The 22,860-nt window shown below is 56.4% G+C and overlaps 3 protein-coding genes across 7 annotated transcripts in view; 1 reads left to right on the plus strand and 2 right to left on the minus strand.

The window, feature by feature from the left end:
- Positions 1-3,972: 3,972 nt before the first annotated feature.
- On the minus strand, positions 3,973-18,310 carry GRM2 (glutamate metabotropic receptor 2). Of its 4 annotated transcripts, none has more exons than XM_054479952.2 (6): positions 18,201-18,310; positions 15,944-16,529; positions 9,255-10,092; positions 6,421-7,496; positions 4,769-4,949; positions 3,973-4,547 (listed from the first exon to the last, which is right to left on the minus strand). In XM_054479952.2, exons 2-6 carry the CDS (start codon positions 16,391-16,393, stop codon positions 4,474-4,476), a joined length of 2,619 nt encoding a protein of 872 aa, XP_054335927.1. In that variant the 5' UTR covers positions 16,394-16,529; positions 18,201-18,310; the 3' UTR covers positions 3,973-4,473. The 4 variants fall into 4 exon arrangements, 3 of the variants coding, with proteins under 3 accessions (XP_054335927.1, XP_054335926.1, XP_054335928.1); XM_054479951.2 differs by having other exon boundaries at positions 17,555-18,310; XR_010125725.1 differs by lacking the exon at positions 6,421-7,496 and having other exon boundaries at positions 15,944-18,310.
- LOC129032555 (uncharacterized) lies at positions 17,561-21,021 on the plus strand. The gene is made up of 2 exons (XM_054479958.1): positions 17,561-18,149; positions 19,358-21,021. The coding sequence occupies exons 1-2, from the start codon at positions 18,006-18,008 to the stop codon at positions 19,946-19,948; spliced, it is 735 nt and encodes a 244-aa protein (XP_054335933.1). The 5' UTR covers positions 17,561-18,005; the 3' UTR covers positions 19,949-21,021.
- Positions 21,021-22,860, minus strand: part of TEX264 (testis expressed 264, ER-phagy receptor) — a 33,005-nt gene continuing 31,165 nt past the window's right edge. For both annotated transcript variants that reach the window (XM_054479954.2, XM_054479956.2), the window contains exon 5: positions 21,021-21,614. In XM_054479954.2, coding sequence (XP_054335929.1) covers positions 21,322-21,614 — 293 coding nt within the window. In that variant the 3' untranslated portion in view covers positions 21,021-21,321. The remainder of the gene's footprint in view (positions 21,615-22,860) is intronic.

Here is a 22,860-nt window from a genome sequence, read left to right on the forward strand (position 1 = left end):
GGCCAGGAGTTTGAGGCTGTAGTGAGCCATGATAGTTCCGCTGCATCGCCACCTGGGGGACAGAGCAAGACCTTGTCTCTATATTAAAAGAAAGAAAGGAAGGAGGGAAGGAAGGAAGGAAGGAAGGGAGAGAGGGAGGGAGGGAGGAAGGAAGGAAGGAAGGAAGGGAAAGAAAGGAAAGAGAAGGAGAGAGGACGGGAGGAGAGGAAGAGAAAGAATCAGGAAAGAAGTAACATCTGTGACAGTGACAGAGTAGGCAGGTTCAAGGACCCATCCCTCCCCAGGCATGCTTAAGTATGGTGCCTGCCTCCTTCTCATTGTTGAGTGCGGCTGCCGTGCACCAATGACAGGCATTCAGTCCACAATCCCAGGACGAGGAGCAGTGTGCATTGGACCCACTTGGGTCAGCAGACCCCTGCTTTCCCCAGGGGATGATTCCTTCCATTCACATTGCAAGAAGGTTGACAACACAGGTCTAACTCTCCTCAGATACCCTGAGATTGATGGAATGTTTACCTGTGAATGTCACTCCATCCGTTTTCTTAAACTTAGAAGGATCTTTCAAGGAGGAAAAATATCTCATGGTGCATAAATGTGGAGTTCAAGAATTTCTTGTTTTACTTCTGATTCATTTTCTTCAATTAGAGTCAAGTAAAATTAAATCTTCACTAAAAAAAAATAGACATATGGTATGATCCCATTTTTATGAAAGTATTTCTATCTCTCCTATCTGTAAAAATGCATAGAAATATGTTGAGGATGCTGTACCAGAAATGTTAAAGACGGTTATATTTGAATGATAAAACTTGAGGTAATACTTTTATTTTCTTTTTGTACTTTTCTGCAATGCTTAAACTGTTTGTAGGGAGCATATACTGTTTTCACAGAAAGAACAAAGTAATTTTTTTTAAAAGAAAAAACTGACCCCCTGGCAAGAGGCCTCAGGGTTTAATACATGCCTATTTTACTTTCCTCCTGCTGCTCCTCACTTCCTGTCCCCTCACCCTCAGTCCCCTCCATTTCCCTCTTCCTGTTTTCTCACACACGTGCATAGACACACACATACACACATGCACACACACGTGCACACACACCCTTTTCTCCTTCCCCCGCTTTCCCCACATCTAGCCTCTCTTCCACAGGCTGAGAAGTCCCATCTCTCAGTGCTCAACTCCCCACTGGCTCATGGGGGTAGGTGCAGTGGGCTCCAATCCTTTTTCTGCTGGAACTTCAGGCGGAGACATCTTGAGGGGGTTTTCAGACCCTCAGTGGTCTCTCCTTTCCCCTCTGCCTCCCATAACCCCCCAGCCCAGGAGAGAAGGGTGAGCAGCCAGGCTGGACTGGGAGAACAAGGAACAGCGCTGGCCTGACGAAGCTCTAGGCAATGTCTGCCCACAGGGGTTTGGGGTATGGCGGATTCTGAATCTCATTCCCAGCTCCATGTCATCCCTCGGCTCCACTTTTTGTTCCCAGCCCCTTTGCCCAATGTATCCACTTCCTCTTGGATTTTGGTGTTCTATCTCAAGGGTCTGCTGCTGGACAGGGCTCAAATGTGGGAAGGTGGCCATCATCAGAGCTGCCGTTGTAACATGACTCTTCCCCTCCCCCTTTCCCATGTCAGGACTCAGGGAGCCAAGAGCAGCATGGCCCGAACCACCCTTTCCCAAGCCGCAGGAGCTTATGGTTCAGTAAGAGACAGCCAGGCCCACCCAGACAGGGCAAGGGCTACCCTGAAGTCTTACAGGACCAATGCAAGGGACAGGGGAAAGGATAGAAGTGGATCTGGGAGAGCTTTCAAACACAGCCATGGGAGAAACACCTGTGTCCCAGTGTAAGGTCTGGCTACCCAAGCAAAGCAACCTGGTAGTTCCACTCACGGACGGTGAATTCCCCATGATGGGTAGCTCCCTAGGGTGGAAGAGAACACAAAATGCTGGGCACCTCTGGTCCTCAGTCCCCAGAAGGGGAAGAGCTCTCCTTTGAGGACTCCAAGTCTAACACAAGCAGAGGGTCAGTGTTTGTAGGACACGGACTATGGTATCGGAGAAGACGAGATCCAGTGACGTAAAGCCAGGCCACTCCATATCCCAGGACTCCCAGCCTTGGGATGGGGAAGCTGGCGGGTCTTAGTAACGTGCGCTAAGGACTGAGAGCTGAGGCGTGAAGGCCAAGATTTGCTGCCCACAACACAATAAGGATGGGTGGGAGGGATCATGTAATACAGGGGTGTGGGTCATGACTGAGGGGTGGAGCCATTGAGACAACAGGACAAAAAATAAGGAGGCCGCTCTCACAAATGCGGTAAGGGGAAATGAGGGGGGCAGGCGGAAGAAAAGAGGTGTGGCAGGCAGACGTGAGGACTGGTCCTTAGGAATTCTTCCTGGACTTCTTCCCTGGCCCCCAGGCCTTTGGCTCTCCCTGCTAGATGGGTGGCAGGGATAGAAGGAGATTCTTCACTGGATACCCTTTGTACCTTTTTAGCTGCGAACCATGTTCGTAACTACTTGTTTTGTTGTTGCTGTTGTTGTTTTACATTTTCAGGAAAATATTCCTGAGCCATGCGAAGAAGGGTTGCTTTTTGGGTACAAGGGGTTTACAGCTCCGTCTTCGTTTGTCCAGGTGCTGGGGTTGGTGGGCAAATGTCCTCAGAGTCCACTTTGGCAGAAAGACCCAGAAAAGGCCATACTGGAAGTGGGGGCTGGGGCTGTGGGTACCATGGGGTGCATTTCCCTGGTGACCAGCCACTGGGGGCAGCACCCAGGCTTGAGTTATTGGGGGATCTAGAATAGAGGCTGGCCCAAAAGGGTTGCCAAAATGAGCAGATGAAAATACAGGATGTCCAGTTAAAGTTGACTGTCAGATAAATAACAAAAATTTTTAGTGTAAGTATGTCCCAAATATTATGTGGGACATGCTTATACTAAAAAAGAGTATTCATTGTTTATGATATTCAAATTTAACTGCGCAGTCTGTATTTCATTTGTCATCCATACATCCCAGATGTTGACTGGAGAGAAGAAGCCATTCCTGCAATTTTCTTTGTTTATTTTTGTTTTTGTTTTTTAAATCGTTTACCCGAATTTCCACAGCCTTGCTAGCCGTGGATGCAAAGGAGCTCACTTAAAAATAACAAATGCCCTGGGCTGCCGGCTAATGCAGGACTTTGTCCCTCTGCTCCTCGCAGTCTGGGGACTCCCCAGAAGCTGCTGTTTTCCGGTTCGGTGCCCGTCACCTTCTAGGCCACAGGAGGGCAGCGGTCGCCCGGCCACAGCCACGTACCTTAGCGCCCTCTGCTGGTGAGCCCTGACAGCAAACTCCAGAGATGCCCAAGGGCTCTGGGCTCCTCAACTGGCCCACCAGGCCAGCGCTCCTTCGGGGACTGGAGAAACGCTCCCTTTTCTGACTTCTCACTGGGCCTGACAGCAGATGGTGTCTCCAGCTGCTCCGCCTCTGCCCTCCCTGCTTCACCCACCCCCTCTCCCCATAAGCTCCTTCTGCCTTTGTAAGTGCCATGTGAACAGGCGACGTTCAGTCCATCCCTCCTCTTGGTTCTCCCTGCACCAAATGCTCAGTGTGGCTCCATGCATTTGGAGGATCCAGTGTCAGGCTGGCCAGCTGTGGGAAAGCCCACCATTCCCGGAGGTCACTCCTGCTCCATCACCCACACCATCCTGGAGGCCGGGACCCCAGGGAAACCCCTGGACTGCCAGATGAGCCTGTTCATTCATCTCTATCCATTTAAAGCCCCCACCCGACCCCAGGATGCCTGGGCCAGTCTGCAGTGGCTCCTTTTGAGGGAGGATGGCTCATTCATTTTCCATCTCCCCACCAGGCAGGGCTGGGTCTGTCTCCGTGGCAGACAGGTCCTAACGTCAGGCACAGAGCAGAATTGATATTTAAACGCTGGCAGAATGACAGCTGGGAGGCTGTGGAGGGCGTGAGGGGCCTTGCTGGGTCAAAGGCAAAGAGCAATTTTTTAAAATAAAGCCACTTTATTTACAGGTAATACAAAATAAACCACAGGACAAACTACTGTGCAGGGGGAGGGGCAGCCCCCACAATAACCACCCTCCCCATCCCAGAGTAACTTATATAAAAAATAAAAAAGGCCCTAGTTGGGGGGAGGAGCTGGGCTGGAAGCACCTTTGCTGGTTAGGAATGGGGCCTGCCGTCCTCAGCCACCCCGGTCCAGGGCAGAGTGAACCCTGGCTTGCTCCTCTCTGAGCCCTGGGCCTGACCAGGAGGAAACACAGCTACAAGGGCAGTTAGTGGCCACTGCAGAGGCTCCCGGCCAAGGCTCCCGACTTCTGAGTCTGAAGAGTTGGGGTAAGGAGGTGGGTAAGTGACTTTGGGGGCAGACATAGGGTGGGTAATAAATTATTGCAGTGCTCCAGCCAACGTCCTCCTGGCCCTGGACGCGGGTCTGCACTAGGTTCCCAGGAGCAGCTGTGTCAGGGCGGGAGTATGGGGTCTTCAAAGTGATGACGTTGTCGAGTCCACCACCTCACGGCCATTGCAAACAGTGGGGACAAACTGGGAGCCAGACCCTAAGAAAAGGAAGCCAGAAGTTGGGGCCAATCCCGAGGTCCTCCATGGAGGGCAGGCAGTGGGGAAGCAGGGTTGTGAGGGAGGCCTCCCCTCCCCTCTCCTGTCCTCTCCTGCCAGTGTCATTTGGGGGGCACCTCACCCCCAGACAAGAGATCTCAGCAACCCAAGGAGCTGGACAGGGAGAGGGGAACAGACAGAGAGGGCTGCTTAGGACACTGACCTTGGCCAAGGCTGGAGCTGGCCCTGGCAGCAGCACTACCAAAGCGGCTGGTGGGCGCCCGGTGGCTAACCACGTTCTTCTGCGGCTGGAAGAGGATGATGTGCAGCTTGGGCGCAAAGAGGCAGCCAAGCACCACAGAGCCGCTGAGGCTGACTGACACGCACATGGTGGTGGTCTGTACCTGCGGTGGGTGAGTGGGTGAACAGGCACAGGTCAAGACCTGGGCCTGACCCCAGGACCCCCCGCCTGATCTGTGGGGGAGATTAAGCATCCAACACTGGGCTGTGGTCCATTTGCCAGGTACCAAAGCATTGCTAGGAAAATTGGGCACAGTCCCAGCATCAGACCCAGACCATTTTCCCAGGGTGACAAGAGTTCCAGCTGAAGGGGAGAACATGCAGGGGGCATGTATACACAAGGGTGTGTGCATCTGGGGGCTGCAGGAATGGAGTGCATGCATGTAGGTGTGTGTGTATATCTGTGTAAGTGCATGTATGTGGGGTGGTGAATTTCTGCAGGTGTCTGCGTGAGTGTATGTGTGTGTGAGTGTAGGGTGCATGGGTATGGATTCGTTTGTTGTCAGGAAGATATATGTGTGTGTATGTGGGATATGTGTGTGTGCATGCATGCATGTGGCTATGTCTGTGTGTACAAGTGTGTGTGTGTGTGCATGCATGTGTGGGTACAGTGTGTGTCTCAGGTGAGTCCTTAGCTGCCTGTGATTGGCATGTAAATGCAAATCATATGCAAATGCAGGCTGAGTCAGAGCAGAATCCCTCCCCAGCCCTGGCCTCTACCACCCAAGCAGGTGGCCCAGCAGGTGCAAGCAGAGCAGCCAAGCCCAGTGGTCTCTGGCCCCCAGCACTGTGCCACCACACCTCTGTCCTGGGGAAGGGGCCTTTGCCGGGGCTTTCGCCTCAATTTTTCTGCAATTCAGACCCTGCTCTGCACTCCCAAGCTGAGTGACCTTGGGCAAGGGATTGAACCTCCCTGAGTCTCTGTTTCTTCATCTGTAAAACGGGAGAGCCATGGAGCTTACTCAAGTCATGAAGATTAACCAAGATCATCTTCTTACTCAGAACACAGCTCCTCTGTCACCTCCTCAGAGAGGGCTTCCCTGACCGCCCTATCTGAAGCAGCCATTGCCCCTTGGAGCTGGGGAGAACCACTGAGACACAGTGCCAGTTGGAACCAAATTTGCTCAGAGGCCACCAACTGGGGAACAATTTTCACCTGCTTTAGCTTTTCTCAACTCTATACCCTGGATCTCCTCCCCTACCCACCTTGCTTCATCTTTCCTGCCTTCCCTGGCTTCATCTCTTAACCCCTTCTGCAGCTGACCCCTCAGTGGAGCAGGGCAGAACCCTGTCCATTTGAACATATTTCTGAACCCCCATCACCTTCCAGGATAGGGGATGCCATGCAAGTCCTGAAATCTCAGCTCTCTCTAACTCGAGTTCCCCACCTCCCTGGCCATTTCCCTAGGCCCTATTCAGCCCTCCCACCTTCCCCTTGGGATCCACACAAGCTGTGGTCCCCTGAGTGGGCATTATCCTCTTGGAGCCCCAGAGCTACCAGTAGATTAAATAAGATACCAGGAAACAGAGGGTCTGGTGTCCCATCTCCCCCGACCTCTGTGGCAGGTAGCTCACCCGGTAGTCACTGGAGGTGACATAGAAGATGGGCAGGAATGCCAGCCAGATGATGCAGGTGGTGTACATGGTGAAGCCAATGAACTTGGCCTCGTTGAAGTTTTCGGGGCACTTGCGAGTCTTGAAGGCATAAAGCGTGCAGAGCGCGATGAGCAGCACATTGTAGGCCAGTGAGCCCAACATACTTGCATCGCGGTGGTTGCAGCGCAGTGTCACCACCTCCCGCCGTTCGGGGGCTGTCTCCTTGCCTGTGCCCGGTGCCTCCACCACCAGCCAGGCAACCACGATGAGCAGCTGGCCTGAGATAAGCGCCAGGCAGATGGCCACCTGTGAGGCAGGACTGATGAAGCGTGGCCGCTGGGCACCCTCCCGGGCCCCACCGAAGATGCGTGCAATGCGGTTGGTCTTGGTGAGCAGGGCTGAGTAGCAGACAGAGAAGGCAGTGCCCAAACCAAGACGCCGTAAGGTACACACTGCTGTGGATGGCTTGGCAATGAAGATGAAGGTCATGCAGTAGCAGAGGAAGACACCACCCAGCAGGATGTAGCAGAGCTCCCGACCCGAGGCCTTGACCACTGGTGTGGCATTGTGCCGCACAAAGACACCCAGCACAAAGAGGGTGGCCAGGGCACCCAGGCAGGCGATGGTGACAGGTCCCACAGCCCAGGCATCGCCCCAGCGGATGTACTCCTGGGGCAGTTCGAAGCAGCCAGTCAGGCTGGCATTGGGCCAGTAGCCCAGACCACAATCAGCGCAAGTGAATTCGTCCAATCGGTACTCATAGGGCTGGCACGGGATGCAGAGCCAGCAGCAAACCTCGCCCGGCTGCACACTCTTCACCTCATTCTGGAGGCAGGGCTCACTGCAGCGAGAGGCAGGCAGGGGGCCGGCTGAGGGTGAGGCCCATGGGATGAGGCTGGTGTCCAGAGTCAAGCCTTCTGCCCAGTAGCCCACCTTCTGGTAGCGATAGCGCCCACTGCCTGCACGCAGATAGGTGAAGATGTTGTAGCGGCCAATACCATCACCAAAGCGGTCAAAGCGGACCTCATTGTGGGTGTCAGCTGGGCGAAAGGGGGCTAGGATGGGGGAGGGAAGGAAGAGAAGGTTGGACTAGTGTGTTACCCTGATGTGACCTCAACATTCACCCTAACATGGAACCCAAATGCCAGAGCTAAGACCACCATTAGCCCTTCCAATCCTTAACCCAATACTAAATCCTGCCTTGACCCCAGTCATTTTTCTAAATGAGAGATGACAACAAAGTCTTACTCCTAAACTCCAACATCAAACCCCAACCCTAAATGCCAAATGTAATCCCAGCCTTAAAGCCCAGACATCTCCAAAAACTTAATGCCCACATCAATCCCCAACCATGACTCCCCAAATTCAACTTTAGTACTATCCAACACTTTCCAACCCAGGCCCCAAATCCCAACTTCATCGAAACATACACTACAGCCCTCTCTCCAAACTCAATGCTAAGGCTAAACCCAGTCTCAGTTCCAATCCTGTCCCCACTAATCCTAACAACAACCCCAGCTCCACCACTCCCAGTCCTAACAGTCATCCTGGTGCAAACTGAATCCCAACCTCAGTGGTCACCTGCAACCACTGCCATTCACCAAAATGTGCTCAGTGGCTGGAAAATCACTTCCTCTCTCCACCTCCTCTTCATCCCCTGTGAACCTCACATCTCCCAGCCAGGCTCTAGCCAGGATTTACAGCCAACCCTGGCCCTAGTGGGAAATCAGGGTTCAAGAAGCAGAAGACATGCTTAAGGCCCCATGAGTGAATAGTGCAGCCTAGATTCAAACCCAGGTGCCCTCAAGCACCTACTCTTTCTACTCAGCCTAAAAGTTCTCAAAATCCAACTCTAGCCCTACCATAAATTCCACCCAAGCCAAACATGCTGAATTTAGCCTTGCTCTAACATCAACCCAATCGGACCCCAGACTCCAACCCTAACCCCTACGCTAATTGTAGCAGAACTCTGAATGTCAGTTCTATTGGAATTACTCTTCGTCTTAACCCTGGGCCAGGGCTTCCAAGCTTTGTCTCCCACTGTTCCCACGGTGATTCTTCCTGAAGCATAGTGATGATCTGCAGCAGTCATTTCTCTTAAAGCTGGCACTCTTATTAAAATAACTTTTGATTTCAGGAGACTTTCAGGTCACCTTGAGTGGAAAATTAAGATTAGGAATAGAAATTTTCCCTGAAGCTAGGCGCAATGCCACATGCCTGTCATCCTAGCTACTCTGGAGACTGAGGCAGAAGGATCGCTTGAGCCCAGGAGTTGGAGGCTGTATTGTGCCTGTGAATAACCACTGCACTCCAGCCTGCAAAATATAGTGAGACCCCATCTCTGAAAGAAGGAGAGAAAGAAAGAAAGAAAAAAGAAAAGAAAAAAGAAAAGAAAAAAGAAAGAAAGAAAGACATTTTCTGTGAATATAGAGCGTCATCCTGACGCTCACCCTCAAGCCAGACTGATTCTAACTCTTGGTGCTGCCTGAGAATGGGCTTGAGGTCTCCTGGTCTCCACCTTTGGCAAGATAAGGAGACAGAAGACAGTGGGCAAGGCCCAAGGAGGAGCCAGAGACCCTCAAAATGGCGGGACCAGGCCAGAGGTCTACTCTCTGGAAGAAAGTGGAACCTCAGCCCTGGCTTCAGTTGGAGTCGTCTCTGCCTAGCATCCTTGCCCTTGCTCTGATGCCACCCCGGGTGAGTCCTTTACTTTCACTCTACTGTTTCCTTAGCAAAGGAATGGAAGCTGACGGCCTGCTTCCCCTCATCCTCTGACAGCCAGCAGGCCAACGGACACTGGCCAACACCATTACCATCAAATTTGACGTTGAGCACAAAGTCCTTGTAGAGGCGGCGCCCGTTAACTGGCCGCATCGCGTCACAGAGCCTGGTGGTGTTGGGGCAGAGGGCACGGTGCATGTTGTGGAGCGCGTGGGCCATGGCGTACACTGCATTGACCACAAACATGATCTTGGACTCCTGCTCAAAGGGCACGGCCCGGAGAGAGTGGGCTGCGCAGTCTCGCTGCCGGAAGCTGCAGCGGAACCTCTGCTCCCAGAATTCACGGAACCAGGGGTTCCGGCTGTTGTTCCAAGGGTCCAGGCTCTGGAAGTAGGAGGCAAAGTCACTGATGGGGTAGGAGGCCAGCTCAATGGTGATGGCACCCTCAGCAGCCCCCTCACTGCCTGCCACCACACTCTCCAGGGCCCCCCAGCCATCACTGGCCACCCAGGTGAAGCTGGCATTGAGGCGCTGGCTGGCAGCAAGCAGCTCCCGGGCATCCTCAGAACGGGTAAACAAGACAGCCACGCGGGCACTCGGCTTCTGCAGCAGGGCTCGCACCACACCCTCAAAGGCCGCGCGGCTCATGGCACGGCCCACTTTCTCCGAGGTGGCCACACAGATGTTGCGGGCACGAGCCTCTAGCTCAAAGGCCTCAATGCCTGTCTCGCCATAGTCGCCCTCAGACGCCACAGTGGACACATAGGTCCAGTTGAAGAAGCGGAGAATCTCAGCCATGGCCTTGGCTTGGAAGAAGTCAGGAGGCACTGTGCGGGCAAAGTAGTCATAGCGGGACTTGTCACTCAGCTTGGCACTGGTAGAGGCGTAGCTGATCTGTGGGATCTGAAATAGCCGCAAGAGGTTGGCCACCTGGGGGAGGAGTAGAGAAGGCAAAGATCAGTGGTCAGATCAAACACTAGAGACAGGTGCATCCCCCACAGCTAGCACGTCTTGGTGTCAAGTGTCCACAAGGTCAGCCCTAAAGGCTCCCTCTCTAAAGCCCTGCATCCTGACTTGACAGTCTTCCCTCTGGGGTAGGGAGTTTTTTATCTCTTTCCAAGGGCTGAGAGAGAGAAGACCCAGGACGGAGACACCAGGGTCATGAGCCACACCTGATCCCCTCTGCCATCCCCTTTTAGACACATGGCAGAGGGGCCAAGGGAAGTCCTGGGTGGAGGGAGGTTGGCACCTGGCTACACTGGGGCAGAGGGAGGCATGAGATGGCATCTGGCTACTCAGGGCTCTTCGGCTCTCTACTTATTTGAGGGTAGGTGGCCCTTCCCCTGAATCAATCTGACGGAATGATACAGAAAGAAGGAAAAGTTTCCCCTAGGAAGAAAGACACAGATCCCAGGGTCCTGTGGCCCTAATAGGTCAAGGCTTGATCTCCATTGAATGCCTGAGTCTTAAATGCTCTACCACTGGCTGCCTGGAACCCCACCTCCCATCCTCAGGTCCCACAGGAGTGGGATCCGGCCAAGGGCCAGGTAGAGGGTGGGTAGGTGAAAGCAGAGCATGGCCCAGATTCTATAGCAGAGGGGTGAGTCTTGTGTTGCAACTGGATACAGGCTATGACTCTGACAGTCTAGGGCTCAATGTCTCTTCCCCTCCCACACATTCTACATTTGGGCCCCTGGAGTTGGCAAATCTCCCTGAGCCTCAGTTTCACATCCCTGCCCTACAAGGCTGCTGAGAGGATAAAAACGATAATGCATGGGAGGCCACAGTGCCTGGCAAAGGGAAGATGATAGGGACATGGGCAAGAGAGAAGGAGCAGCCATGAGGGGGAATATTAACAGGCAGGTGCAGCCTATGGATGACCGGCTAGCCTTGTGTTGATCAGGACGAGGGAGAAGCAGACCACTGCTGAGGTGCGGGCCCTGATCCAGGAGGCAGGCAGCTTGGGATGGCAAGGAGGTAACTGGACTTCTGGAGATAAATGCATGGGCCCTACGGAGGACTGTGGAGAAAACATCAGCAGAGGCCCTGGAAGACAGAAGCAGGTAGGAGGCCGCCCACTCATCCCTGCCCCAACCCAGGGCTGCAGACATAGACGCTAGCACAGCCACATCTTCCCAGGCTGCTGCCTAGCCACCTCCAGTGACTGGGACTAGCAGGACAGCTGCCTAGCCACCTCCAGTGACTGAGACTAGCATGACAGCTGCCTAGCCACCTCCAGTGTCTGGGATTAGCAGGACAGATAATCCACTCCCAGCAGTGGATGGAGTGGCCAGGCCTCCCCACCTTCAGGCCAGTAGCTGACTCCAGGGTTCTGTGATTCCTGCTTCTGCTCCATTTCTCCTGAACAACTGTTCCAGAACAGGGGGCCTGGCCCTCTCCACCTTGGCAATGCCCTCAGTCACTCTCCTAAAGGAAGCTGAGGCCCAGCCAAGGCCTACCTTATGTCCCCCAGCCCTGATCCTAGCTCCAGCCGCATCTTCCAGCAGCCTGTGCCGGGCACTTGGCAAGCGGGAATCTGGGTGAGAGGTAGGACCCAGTCAGAGACGGTAGGATCACAGCTGGGCACAGCCCTGGGAGCAGCAGAGGGGTGTCAGCGGGGCCAGCAGCCTCTGCTGAAGCTGAGCCACAGGGCACCCTCTGCTGGTCCCTGTGGGAGAGTAGGAGGCTGAGGGCAGGGGAGCTGCCTCCCCACCCTTCCCACCCCCTCAAATCCTGTGCCCCGGAAGACTCTCTGGTACCCTCCCCCGACATACATTCTGTTTATCTTCCTCCTGACTCCCCTACCCTGATTCTCTCCTCTGGCCACTCCTGGCTTCTATCTGGCCACCCCTCTCCAATCCAGGCAGAGATGATCTGATAAGTCAGGAGACCCTTGGCCGAGAGCCGATTTCACAGCTCCCCTCCACCACTGCCTTGAATGTGGCCCACCTCTCTCTGAGCCTTGGTTTCCTCATCTATAAAATGGGTTAAAAATAATAGCAGCTAATATCAACTGTGCCCTTATGACTTGCCGGGCCCCCGATACATACTATACATCTATCAACTCATTAAATTTCCATGGCAAACCTAAAAGTAGAAAGTGTCGTGGGCCGGGCACAGTGGCTCACGCCTGTAATCCCAGCACTTTGGGAGGCCGAGGCGGGCGGATCACCTGAAGTCGGGAGTTTGAGACCAGCCTGACCAACGTGGTGAGGTCAGGCTCGTCTCTACCAAAAATACAAAAATTCGCCGGGCATGGTGGCGGGCGCCTGTAATCCCAGCTACGTGGGAGGCTGAGGCAGGAGAATCGCTTGAACCCGGGAGGCAGAGATTGCAGTGGGCTGAGATCTCACCACTGCACTCCAGCCTGGGAGACAGAGCAATATCTTGTCTCAAAAAAGAAAAAAAAAAAAAGTGTTGTGAATCCAATTTTATAAGGAAGAAGCTGTGACACAGAAAAGAGAAATAACGTGCCAGGGTCATGCAGTTAGTAAGTGGGAGACCTGGCTATTAAGCCCCTGAGGGTTGTTTAACATCAAGGGTGATGGTGTGTGTGAGGGTGTGTGTGTCTGGGTGTGTGGGTGTGGGGGGGTGTGTGGATGTGTGGGGTGTGTGTGGGTGTGTGGGGTGTGTGTGGGTGTGTGGGGGGTGTGTGTGGGGGTGTGTGTCGGGGTGTGTGGATGTGTGTCGGGGTGTGTGTGGGTATGTGTGGGTGTGTGTGTGGGTGTGTGTGGGTGTGGATGTGTGTGGGGTGTGGGGGGGATATGTGTGGGTGTGTGTGGGGGGTGTCTGGGTGTGTGTGGGTGTGTGGGGGGTGTGTGTGGGTGTGTGGGGTGTGTGGGTGTGGATGTGTGGGATGTGGGTGTGGGGGGTGTGTGTGGGTGTGTGTGGGGAGTGTGTGCGGGGGTGTGTGGGTGTGTGTGGGTGTGTGCAGGGGGTTTGTGGGGGGTTTGTGTGGGGGGGTGTGGGTGGGTGTGGGGGGTGTGGGGGGTGTGTGGGGGTGTGGGGGGGGTGTGTGGGGTGTGTGTGGGTGGGGGTGTGTGTGGGCGTGAGGGGGTGTATGTGGGTGTGTGGGGGCTGTATGTGGGGTGTGTGGGCATGTGGGTGTGTGTGGGTGTGGGGTGTGTGTGGGGGCTGTGTGGGTGTGGGGGGTTGTGTGTGAGAGGGTATGTGTGTGGGGTGTGTGGGGGTGGGTGTGTGGGGGGTGTGTGAGGGTGTGTGTGTGGGTGTGTGGGGGTGTGGGTGTGGGTGCGTGGGTGTGTGGGGGGTATATAGGTGTGTGTGGGGGGGTGTATGGGTGTATATAGGGGAGGGTGTGTGTAGGGGTGTGGGTGTGTGTGGCTTTGTGTAGGGGTGTGGTGTGTGGGGGGTGTGGGGGGTGAGGGGGGGTATGTGGGTGTGTGGGGGGTGTGAGGGTGTGTGTGGGGTGTGTGGGGGTGGGTGTGTGGGATGTGTGTGGGTGGGTGTGGGGTGTGTGTGAGTGTGGGGGGTGTGGGTGCATGGGTGCGTGGGGGTGTATGGGTGTGTGTGGGGGTGTGTGGGTGTGTGTAAGGGTGGGTGTGTGGGGGGTGTGTTGGGGGGGTGTATGGGTGTGTGTGTAGGGGTGTGGGTGTGTGGGGGGTGTGTGGGTGTGTGTAGGGGTGTGGTGTGTGGGGGGGTGTGTGTGGGGGGTTGTGTGTGGGGGGTGTGTGGGGTGTGTGTGGGGTGTGTGGGTGTGTGTGGGGGGGCTGTGTGGGTGTGTGGGGTGTGTGTGTGAGGGTGTGTGTGGGGTGTGTGGGGGTGGGTGTGTGGGATGTGTGTGGGTGGGTGTGGGGTGTGTGGGGGTGTGTGGGGGGTGTGGGTGCATGGGTGTGTGGGGGTGTATGGGTGTGTGTGGGTGGTGTGTGGGTGTGTGGGTGTGTGTAAGGGTGGGTGTGTGGGGGGTGTGGGTGTGTGTGGGGGGTGTATGGGTGTGTGTGTAGGGGTGTGGGGGTGTGGGGGGTGTGGATGTCTGTGGGGGGTGTTTGGGTGTGTGGGAGGGTGTGTGTAGGGGTGTGGGTGTGTGTGGGGGTGTGTGGGAGGGTTGTGTGTGGGGGGTGTGTGGGGTGTGTGGGTGTGTGTGGGGGGCTGTGTGGGTGTGTGGGGAGTGTGTGTGAGGGTGTGTGTGGGGTGTGTGGGGGTGGGTGTGTGGGATGTGTGGGTGGGTGTGGGGTGTGTGTGGGTGTGTGAGGGGTGTGGGTGCATGGGTGTGTGGGGGTGTATGGGTGTGTATGGGTGGTGTGTGGGTGTGTGGGTGTGTGTAAGGGTGGGTGTGTGGGGGGTGTGGGTGTGTGTGGGGGGTGTATGGGTGTGTGTGTAGGGGTGTGGGGGTGTGGGGGGTGTGGATGTCTGTGGGGGGTGTTTGGGTGTGTGGGAGGGTGTGTGTAGGGGTGTGGGTGTGTGTGGGGGTGTGTGGGAGGGTTTGTGTGGGGTGTGTGGGGTGTGTGGGGGGTGTGTGGGTGTGTGTGGGGGGCTGTGTGGGTGTGTGTGGGGTGTGTGTGAGGGTGTGTGTGGGGTGTGTGGGGGTGGGTGTGTGGGATGTGTGGGTGTGGGGTGTGTGTGGGTGTGTGGGGGGTGTGGGTGCATGGGTGTGTGGGGGTGTATGGGTGTGTGTGGGTGGTGTGTGGGTGTGTGGGTGTGTGGGTGTGTGTAAGGGTGGGTGTGTGGGGGGTGTGGGTGTGTGTGGGGGGTGTATGGGTGTGTGTGTAGGGGTGTGGGTGTGTGTGGGGGTGTGTGGGAGGGTTGTGTGTGTGGGGTGTGTGGGGTGTGTGTGGGGGGTGTGGGTGTGTATGGGGGGCTGTGTGGGTGTGTGGGGGGTGTGTGTGAGGGTGTGTGTGGGGTGTGTGGGGGTGGGTGTGTGGGATGTGTGTGGGTTGGTGTGGGGTGTGTGTGGGTGTGTGGGGGGTGTGGGTGCATGGGTGTGTGGGGGTGTATGGGTGTGTGTGGGTGGTGTGTGGGTGTGTGGGTGTGTGGGTGTGTGTAAGGGTGGGTGTGTGGGGGGTGTGGGTGTGTGTGTGGGGTGTATGGGTGTGTGTGTAGGGGTGTGGGTGTGTGTGGGGGTGTGTGGGAGGGTTGTGTGTGGGGGGTGTGTGGGGTGTGTGGGGGGTGTGTGGGTGTGTGGGGGGTGTGTGGGAGGGTTGTGTGTGGGGGGTGTGTGGTGTGTGTGGGGGGTGTGTGGGTGTGTGGGGGGCTGTGTGGGTGTGTGGGGGGTGTGTGTGAGGGTGTGTGGGGGGGTGTGTGGGGTGTGTGGGGGGTGTGTGGGTGTGTGGGGGGCTGTGTGGGTGTGTGGGGGGCTGTGTGGGTGTGCGGGGGGTGTGTGAGGGTGTGTGTGGGGGGTGTGTGGGGTGTGTGGGGGGCTGTGTGGGTGTGTGGGGGGCTGTGTGGGTGTGTGGGGGTGTGTGTGAGGGTGTGTGTGGGGGGTGTGTGGGGTGTGTGGGGGGTGTGTGGGTGTGTGGGGGGCTGTGTGGGTGTGTGGGGGTTGTGTGTGAGGGTGTGTGTGGGGTGTGTGTGTGGGATGTGTGTGTGTGAGGGTGTGTGTGTGTGGTGGGAGTAATGGGAGTAAGATGTTCTCTTGCACAGTCTCTAAAAGTCGACTGCCATTATGTGACCAGGGCACTTTCTTAGCTTCTGTAAAAGCTACTGCAAGGAAGCTTCTAGTTTCCCTTCCAATGCACAGCAGCCCATGAGCCCCTTTTCAGCAGGAATTCTGGGTCACCACCTCCGGCCTCCCTCCCTAGCCCCCATTTGGGTGGCCTCCACGTACCTGGATGGAGACATCACTGTAGGAACCGCCAATAACACCAGTGATGGCAGTGGGAGCATCACCATGGGTCGCATAAGAGCCGTCGGGGCAGATGTGGCGTGAGCCATCAGCACCACGGCTGAGTGAGGCACGCACAAAGTCCAGTGCCTGCTCCAGCGCATGTGTGTCCTTGGAGCAGCTGTCGAGGATGTGCGCACCCAGGCGCACGCCAGGCAGCAGGTGCGGGTCACGGTTGATGCGGTCCAGTGCAAAAAGCATGGCCTCCAGGCGCTGGATGCCACGGTGCTCATTGACAGGACCACAGTCCTCTGCTGGGCCGCCCTTCTGGTGCACTGGGAACAGCCCACCCAGCACCAAGTCTCCCTCCAGGGTCAGCACCTTCTTGGCTGGGCCCTCAGCCACAGCACCCCACAGCAGCAGCAGTGCCAGGAGCCCAAGCAGCGATCCCATGGCCCCAAAGGGGATGGATGGGTCCCGCAGACCTGGGTCTCCAGGGGATGAGATTAGAAGCAGCGAAGGCAAAGAGAGGAGGAAACAGGGACCAGGAAAGGACAGACAAGAAGAGAGATGCGAAGGGACCCAGCTCCTGCAGAGAGATAGAAAGACAGAAAAACAGACCAGGAAAAGTGGAACCTGAGAGCAGCTGCCCCTTCTGACTCTGCCTCCCCACAAGCCCCTTTCCTAGGTACTCAAAAGCCAGGGAGGGACAGGATGGTGTCATTAAGTAGGTTGAGAAGCTCCTGGGACTCCCCTGGACCTGTCTCTCAGCCCTGGCCTCAGCTGGGTGAGAGATGGGCCCTATTCCCCTACCAAACTCAGCAGTGGGGAGAGATGCAAGCAGTGAAGTCCCAGGCAGAGGACAGGAGACTCCAGCCAATGCTGACCCCTCTGTAATTCAAAGGGTGTCCAAGAACAGCACAAACCTCCCAGGACCCCAAGGTCAATACCTTTGGAACAGACTATGTCAGAGTCACAAACTCAGAGGTCCCCATCCTGAGCCTTGGATTTCCAGAAAGAAGGAACTGCTGTCTGAGGATCCACCAGGGAAGAGGAAGGGAAGCGTCTCTAAGGCACAGTCTCCAACCCGTGGGGAGACTGGAGCCCATGTGAACACCCAAGGGTTCTAGCCTTTGGTTCTTAAAAAGCCATCCCCACGGTTTCCTGACTGAGGAAGGAATAGAGACACTAAGCCCTGGGAATGAGATAGCAAGGTGGAATGGCTGGCCTCAGGGAGGGTACCCAAGTGGCTCAAGGTCCTAAGTCAACAGGGCAAGCAAATGTTCACGTATGTGTGTGTCAGGGTTGAGGGCTAGAGTCTCCAAACAGTGCTGAGGGTGAGAGCTACATACATAGCTCTATGTAGAATGCTGCTTGAGACTTTGTGCCTCTGTTTTCTCTTCACTCCCAACCCAGCAGAGAAAGTCACCATTTCCAATCTCCCCATCCTCAGCTTCAGGGCCCTGCCCACCCTGGCCATGGCCCTCAGAGACCCCCTCCCTGTCTCTTCCCCACTGCGTCCAATCATTTGTACCCCAGTTGCCTTCCCAAACACACACCTCACAAAGGCTCTCACAATCACACAGGCTTGGAAAGGCTGGGAGAGGGACATACCTCTTTCCTCAGAACAGGAAAGGAAACTGAGTTTGAAGAAGGGCAGCAACTAACTCAAGGACCCCATGTGCTGGCCACGGAGGCTGAGCCTCTTCATTTTGCCCCCTCAGCTCCCCAGGGCAGGGGCACTGGGCTCCTCTGGGGATCAGGAAAGAAGCAGTTTACCCAGGCAAGTGAGGGAGAAGCAGGGAGGAAGACCAGCACAGATGGGGACAGGGACCCAGATGGGGGCTGAGGCCAAAACTGATCAAGTCGCAAGTCTCCCAGAGGGGAGGCCCAGACGGAAGCTCAGAGGCAGGAAGGGGACAGAAACCCGGAGTCAGGCAGCCAGGAGCCTGGGCCACAAAATCTGGGCAGGGAGTGAGCAAGCCAGAGAGGTTGAGACAAAGACGGAGGCACAGACAGAAAGAAGGACCAGAGGACGTTGGAGCAGGAGGAACGGGGGAGAGCGATGCGGGGCGTGCGTTTTCTGGAGAAGAAAGGCGGGACGCCCAGGGCTGTCTTCCCGCTTCCCGGAGCTCCCAGGGAACGCTGTCTGGACACCCCAGCGCGGGCGCCCCACAAGTCGAGGGCCCGCAGGGCCCTGGGACGTGAGGTAAGGGCCAAAAAGGTCGGCAGCGGCAGCGGCACCACCGGCTCACCCTACCTGGCGCGCCTGGCTCTGGCGCGGAGAGAATCGGAGTGGAGCGGAGGGCGCGGGGCTCCGGCTCCCGCTCGCCCGCTCGCCCGCTCGCTCGCTCGCTGGCTCTGCGCTCTCCGCCCGCCCGCTCGCTCGCCCCGCCGCTTTCAATCGCGGCCCGCCCCGCCCCCGGCCCCGGCCCGCCCCCAGCCCCTCCTCCGTTCCTCCCGACTCGGGTCTCCTGCTCCCAACCCGGCCTCCGCCTGCCTCTGGACCCTCCACGCTCCCGCTCTTCTGGGAACCTCAGGGCCTGGAGCTGTCCGCCTCGTGGTGCTGAATCCCCGAGCGCTCTCGCTCTGCGCTGGAGCGGGTGCTTCGTGGCCCACTCCACCCCATAGTCAGACTACCACCTAGAGAGCACAGGTGGGGGGCGGGGGCATGCCACGGGGCACAGGATGGGGAAGGTCACTGCGCCCCGACAGGTGCACGTAAGTGCTACTGCAGAGTGGAGGAGCTGGCCCTAGTGCAAGGGGTGCCTCTGGGGGATAGGTAAAGGGGCGCGTGGGAGACGGGTGGAGTCTATTCTCCTCACCCAGCGATTTCCGCTGGGTCCACATCCCAGGCCTGAGGTGGAGGCATGTGTCCTCAGCCCCTTTTGAGAGCTGGAGCCCGAGTCACTATGAGGAAAAGATTGGGGGAAGGGAGAGGTCAGAGGAGAATGGGGCTTCCCCTTCCTTCCTGCAGATGCCCTTTAAACCTGCCACCCACTCCCATGTAAAAAGGGTATTTAAGCAAGGAGAGAGCAACCTGCAGGAAGGGCTGCAGAACCAAGTACTAGGGTCAACCCTGAAGGAGTGTTAGGGATGGCAGGGGGATCTGGGAGGGGAGGGGCCTAGGGAAAGGCTTCTGGAACTGGCTGCTGCGTAGGAGGGAGTGAGAGCTAGAGCCCAAGCAGAGGGAGGACAGCTCTGAGAAGATGCTCTTGACTCTTCCCTCCCACAGCAGGATGGGGAAGGACGCCCCTGGGTAGAGGGTAGTGGATAAGCTGTAGTGCCAGACTATGCTGAAGGAATGGGGATTAGAGAGCCTGTGCTATCTGCCCCTAACATGTGCACACACTAACAAGTGCCAAGGGGCATGGCATCCCTACACACATTCCCCTGACACTGCCCTTTCTTCCACAGGTGTCAGTGGAAGCAAGGCCAGCTCAGATACATGCTAATGAACATGCCACGCCCACACCCCTCAGGCACACACACCCACATGTGTGTGTGGCAGTCCGTAGTGGGGTGGGGGTGATCACCAAGGATGAGCTTTTTCACTGGACACAGAAACCTGATGCCCGGCTGCTGTGGAAAGAATACAGCTTTGAAACAAAACAGACACATCCAACCCAAACAAACACAAGCCCCATCAGTAACAGGAGACAAGGTGGCAGTGAGACAGACATGCTGTCTTCCACCTCCAACTCTGCCACCAGCTGCTCTCACCCTCTCTGGCTCCCTGGGGTAGGTGAGCAATGGGCCAGGCCTCTGGAGCAGAGGGGTTGTCACACACTCCGTCTATCCACACTCCCAACCTGCTCAACAAGTCAGCCTCACAGAAGGCACAGCGCTGTAAACAGATATGGCTGTGTACAGCAACCAGCCAGAAAAGCCCATGATGTGGCCTGCAGCAAACAAGCTGCACAGTCGCAGCACATGGACACACAGTTACACACAGCTAGGCAGCCACCACTCCCAGCTGTGTGCACACGGATGAGGACATACACTTAGCCTTACACACAGTTGTACATGTGGACATGGCCACATACATAGTACACGTAAACATGCAACCACACACAGCTATACTTGTAGACAGCCATAATACACATGGGCACACCCCTGCCTCTAAGAACATGTGACCATGTCTACACACGGCTGCACATGTGGACACAGCCACGTATATACAGCTGCTCACACAGACATGCCACAAACAGCTGTCCACCAAGACATGTCCACACATACATGGCCATAATTATGGATACACGGCTGCAGGACACATAGCAAATTTTTTTTATATGTGGACACATAGCAAAACACATAGCTTTATACATGAACATCATGAACATCACCATACACACAGTTGTACAGACACAGCCACACACAGTTGTATATGAACAAAGCCCCCATAGAGATGCTGTTAGCCAGCCTCACATGCTCCTATAATACAACCATACACAGACAAAGCACAGCAATACACACACACACACACACACACACACACACACACACTCACTCACACAGGCACACAGCCATCCACACAGACTCAGCCATGCTCAAATACAATCATACCCTGATGCTCACCTGGGCACAGCTTTACCCAAGCAGCCCCATCCATCCGTGGTTACACAGAGCCAAATGCATGAGCATGGGTGCACATGCACACACACAGGTACACAGCCACTGGCAGGCACAGTGGGGCAGCCTCGCCTACTGGGGAAGTACCAGCGTGCAGGCACACTAGAGTCACAGACACAAAGGCATCCCTTGGAGGGAGATGAAGACAGGCTGTGGGCTCCCCACTCCTGAGCCCTGAAGGGCACCCCATACTCAGCTCTCACCCAAGCCAGGCTCTGCTTGCTCTCTGGCAGCTGCAATGGAGGGGCAGCTGGCCACTGGGGTCACAGAGTAGGACGTGGAGGATCTCTAACACCCCTCCTCCCCCCACCCCAGGGTACCTGCCATGTTCCTTCCATTCTTTGTCCTGGGGAGGGGAGGCTCCCTCCCACTCCCAGCCTATCTGTACAGCCACCCCCCACCGCCCCCAACCAAGGCAGAACTAACAAATACACAACCCAAATCCAGGTGAAACAAGTAAATCATTGGCTTTATTCTGGGTCCTGGAAGCTCCGCTGTGAGTCTGAAAAAAAGACACAACAGGGGTGGCAGCCCTGGGGGCTGGTGCAGAAAATAGTCCCTGGCTCCTCTGGCCCTGGGAGCCTAAAGGGCAGTGAGGAGAAGGCTTAGCAAGAGGCCTGGAGCAGGGGAAGTCAGGTCCCTCAGGAACCCCTCCTCCCCCAGAGGAAGGAGGAAGAGGGCTGGAGAGTCTGCTGGAGAGTCTGCTCAGTTCCTCAGCAACTGCACTGCAGGAGGGTGCAGGCCACGGGTTACTCCTTGCCCTTCTCAGGGGCACTGGGCTCCCAGGGCCACTTGGTAGTCCCCAGGGGCTCAGTTTCAGGGTCCAGCCGTGACTCCCCTAAGGGCCCCTCGCCCTCCAAGTCCAGCTCCTCAAAAGAGGAGCCGCTGGCGCCTGACTCGCTGTAGCTGTGCTCGCTGCGGGTGTCACCGTCATCCCAGCCACGGCTGCTCGCCCCAGGTGACAGTGTGGCAACTGAAGTCTCCCGGCTGCCAGGGCTCACTTCCAAGCTTACAGAACTCGTGTCACTCATTGTGTCAGCTCCTATGGCCAGGAAAAGGGAGCACAGGTTAGCCAGGACCACCCCACCCCCTCCTCCAGGGAGAGGCAACTCAGCACGCAGTGCACTCATGAATAATGCAGCCTCCCAGGCTCAGGGGGCTTGCTCCAGCTGCCCTCTGCCCTCTACCCTGACTGGGGCTGCACAGACAGGGCAGAGGGAAAGAGCCAGGAGGAAGGGAGGGAGTGAGGGAAGGAGGGAGGGTGGGAGGAGGCAGCTGTGCACTCTTCTCCCCACCCTAAATTAGCCTCAGCTCCCTGCACTTCCACAAAGCCTGCTGCTCTCCCCCCACATTTATTAAGGGCCACTCAGCCCTGAGGTGAGGAGCTGAGGTAGAACAAAGAGACCCAAGTAGTGTCCCCTCCACCTTCCCCCACCCCCATTTCAAGCTTGGAAAGAGATGTGTCCAGGGCCAGCTACAGAACATCACCCACAGGGCATGAGGACTGCAGAATGCAGCAGGAGGCCCTTCTGCAGCCCTCCCCCGTGCAGGGCTCCCAGGAAGAGCATCCAGGGAGTCAGCAGGACCCTGCCTCTGGTACACACCAAGTCCCCACTTGAGGAGGGAGCTGAAGTACGAGGAGGATGGAGAAGGCCTGAGAAATACTCAACCAGCTGCAAGGAGAAGAGTGCTGGGATGAAACATGTTAAGGGCTTTCTCTCCCTATGCCTGGGTCGACCCTGAGAAACCCTTACCCACCCCACCCCCAACGACTGGTGCTTCCTGAGCCACAAGATAGCAAAAGGGGATGATGAGAGCACTCTGCTGGTGGTTGGGGTGCCCCAAACCAGTGCTGAGCCAGGTTGATGGCCCAAACTCCTTCTAACCTGCTCCTTCCACCCCCAATACATCCTCCAAGCAAGCAGCCCCTTCATCTGCCCTGTCCAGGAGCAACCTCTGGTTCATCTCCCTGGATCAGAGGCACTGAATGCAGGCTGGGGTGGCAAGGAGGAACACATGGCTCAGGCTCGCTGTGTGCAGGAATCCAGACTGGGAGAAGGGGGATCTGCTACCCTTCCTGTATGATGGGGAGAGGGTCAGCTGTCAAACATCACAGAAGGTGAGGGGTTGGCCAGCTTCCCCAGCCACTGTATCCATGGTGATGGAGCCAAGCCAGGTGCAGCTGGGGTCTGCTTGGTGCCTGGACTCAGCCTGGGGCTTTCCTTGAGCCTCAAATGGGTCCTAGGTTGGGGGTGGGAGAATTAGGAGGTGGGGGAATTTGGGGTCTC

Source organism: Pongo pygmaeus, chromosome 2, assembly GCF_028885625.2.
Source record: "Pongo pygmaeus isolate AG05252 chromosome 2, NHGRI_mPonPyg2-v2.0_pri, whole genome shotgun sequence".
Lineage (NCBI taxonomy): Eukaryota > Metazoa > Chordata > Mammalia > Primates > Hominidae > Pongo > Pongo pygmaeus.

What these genes read in the sequence shown, in the direction of transcription:
- GRM2 (XM_054479952.2), bottom strand. Translation starts at nt 16,393, where the DNA reads ATGGGATCGCTGCTTGGGCTCCTGGCACTGCTGCTGCTGTGGGGTGCT. An exon ending in GCTCAACGTCAAATTTGATG is followed by an intron (nt 7,497 to 9,254) that starts GTAATGGTGTTG and finishes CCCCCATCCTAG; the next exon opens with CCCCCTTTCGCCCAGCTGAC. An exon ending in CAGCTCCAGCCTTGGCCAAG is followed by an intron (nt 4,548 to 4,768) that starts GTCAGTGTCCTA and finishes TCCTTTTCTTAG; the next exon opens with GGTCTGGCTCCCAGTTTGTC.
- LOC129032555 (XM_054479958.1), top strand. Translation starts at nt 18,006, where the DNA reads ATGCGGGGCGTGCGTTTTCTGGAGAAGAAAGGCGGGACGCCCAGGGCT. An exon ending in GCAGGGCCCTGGGACGTGAG is followed by an intron (nt 18,150 to 19,357) that starts GTAAGGGCCAAA and finishes TTTCTTCCACAG; the next exon opens with GTGTCAGTGGAAGCAAGGCC.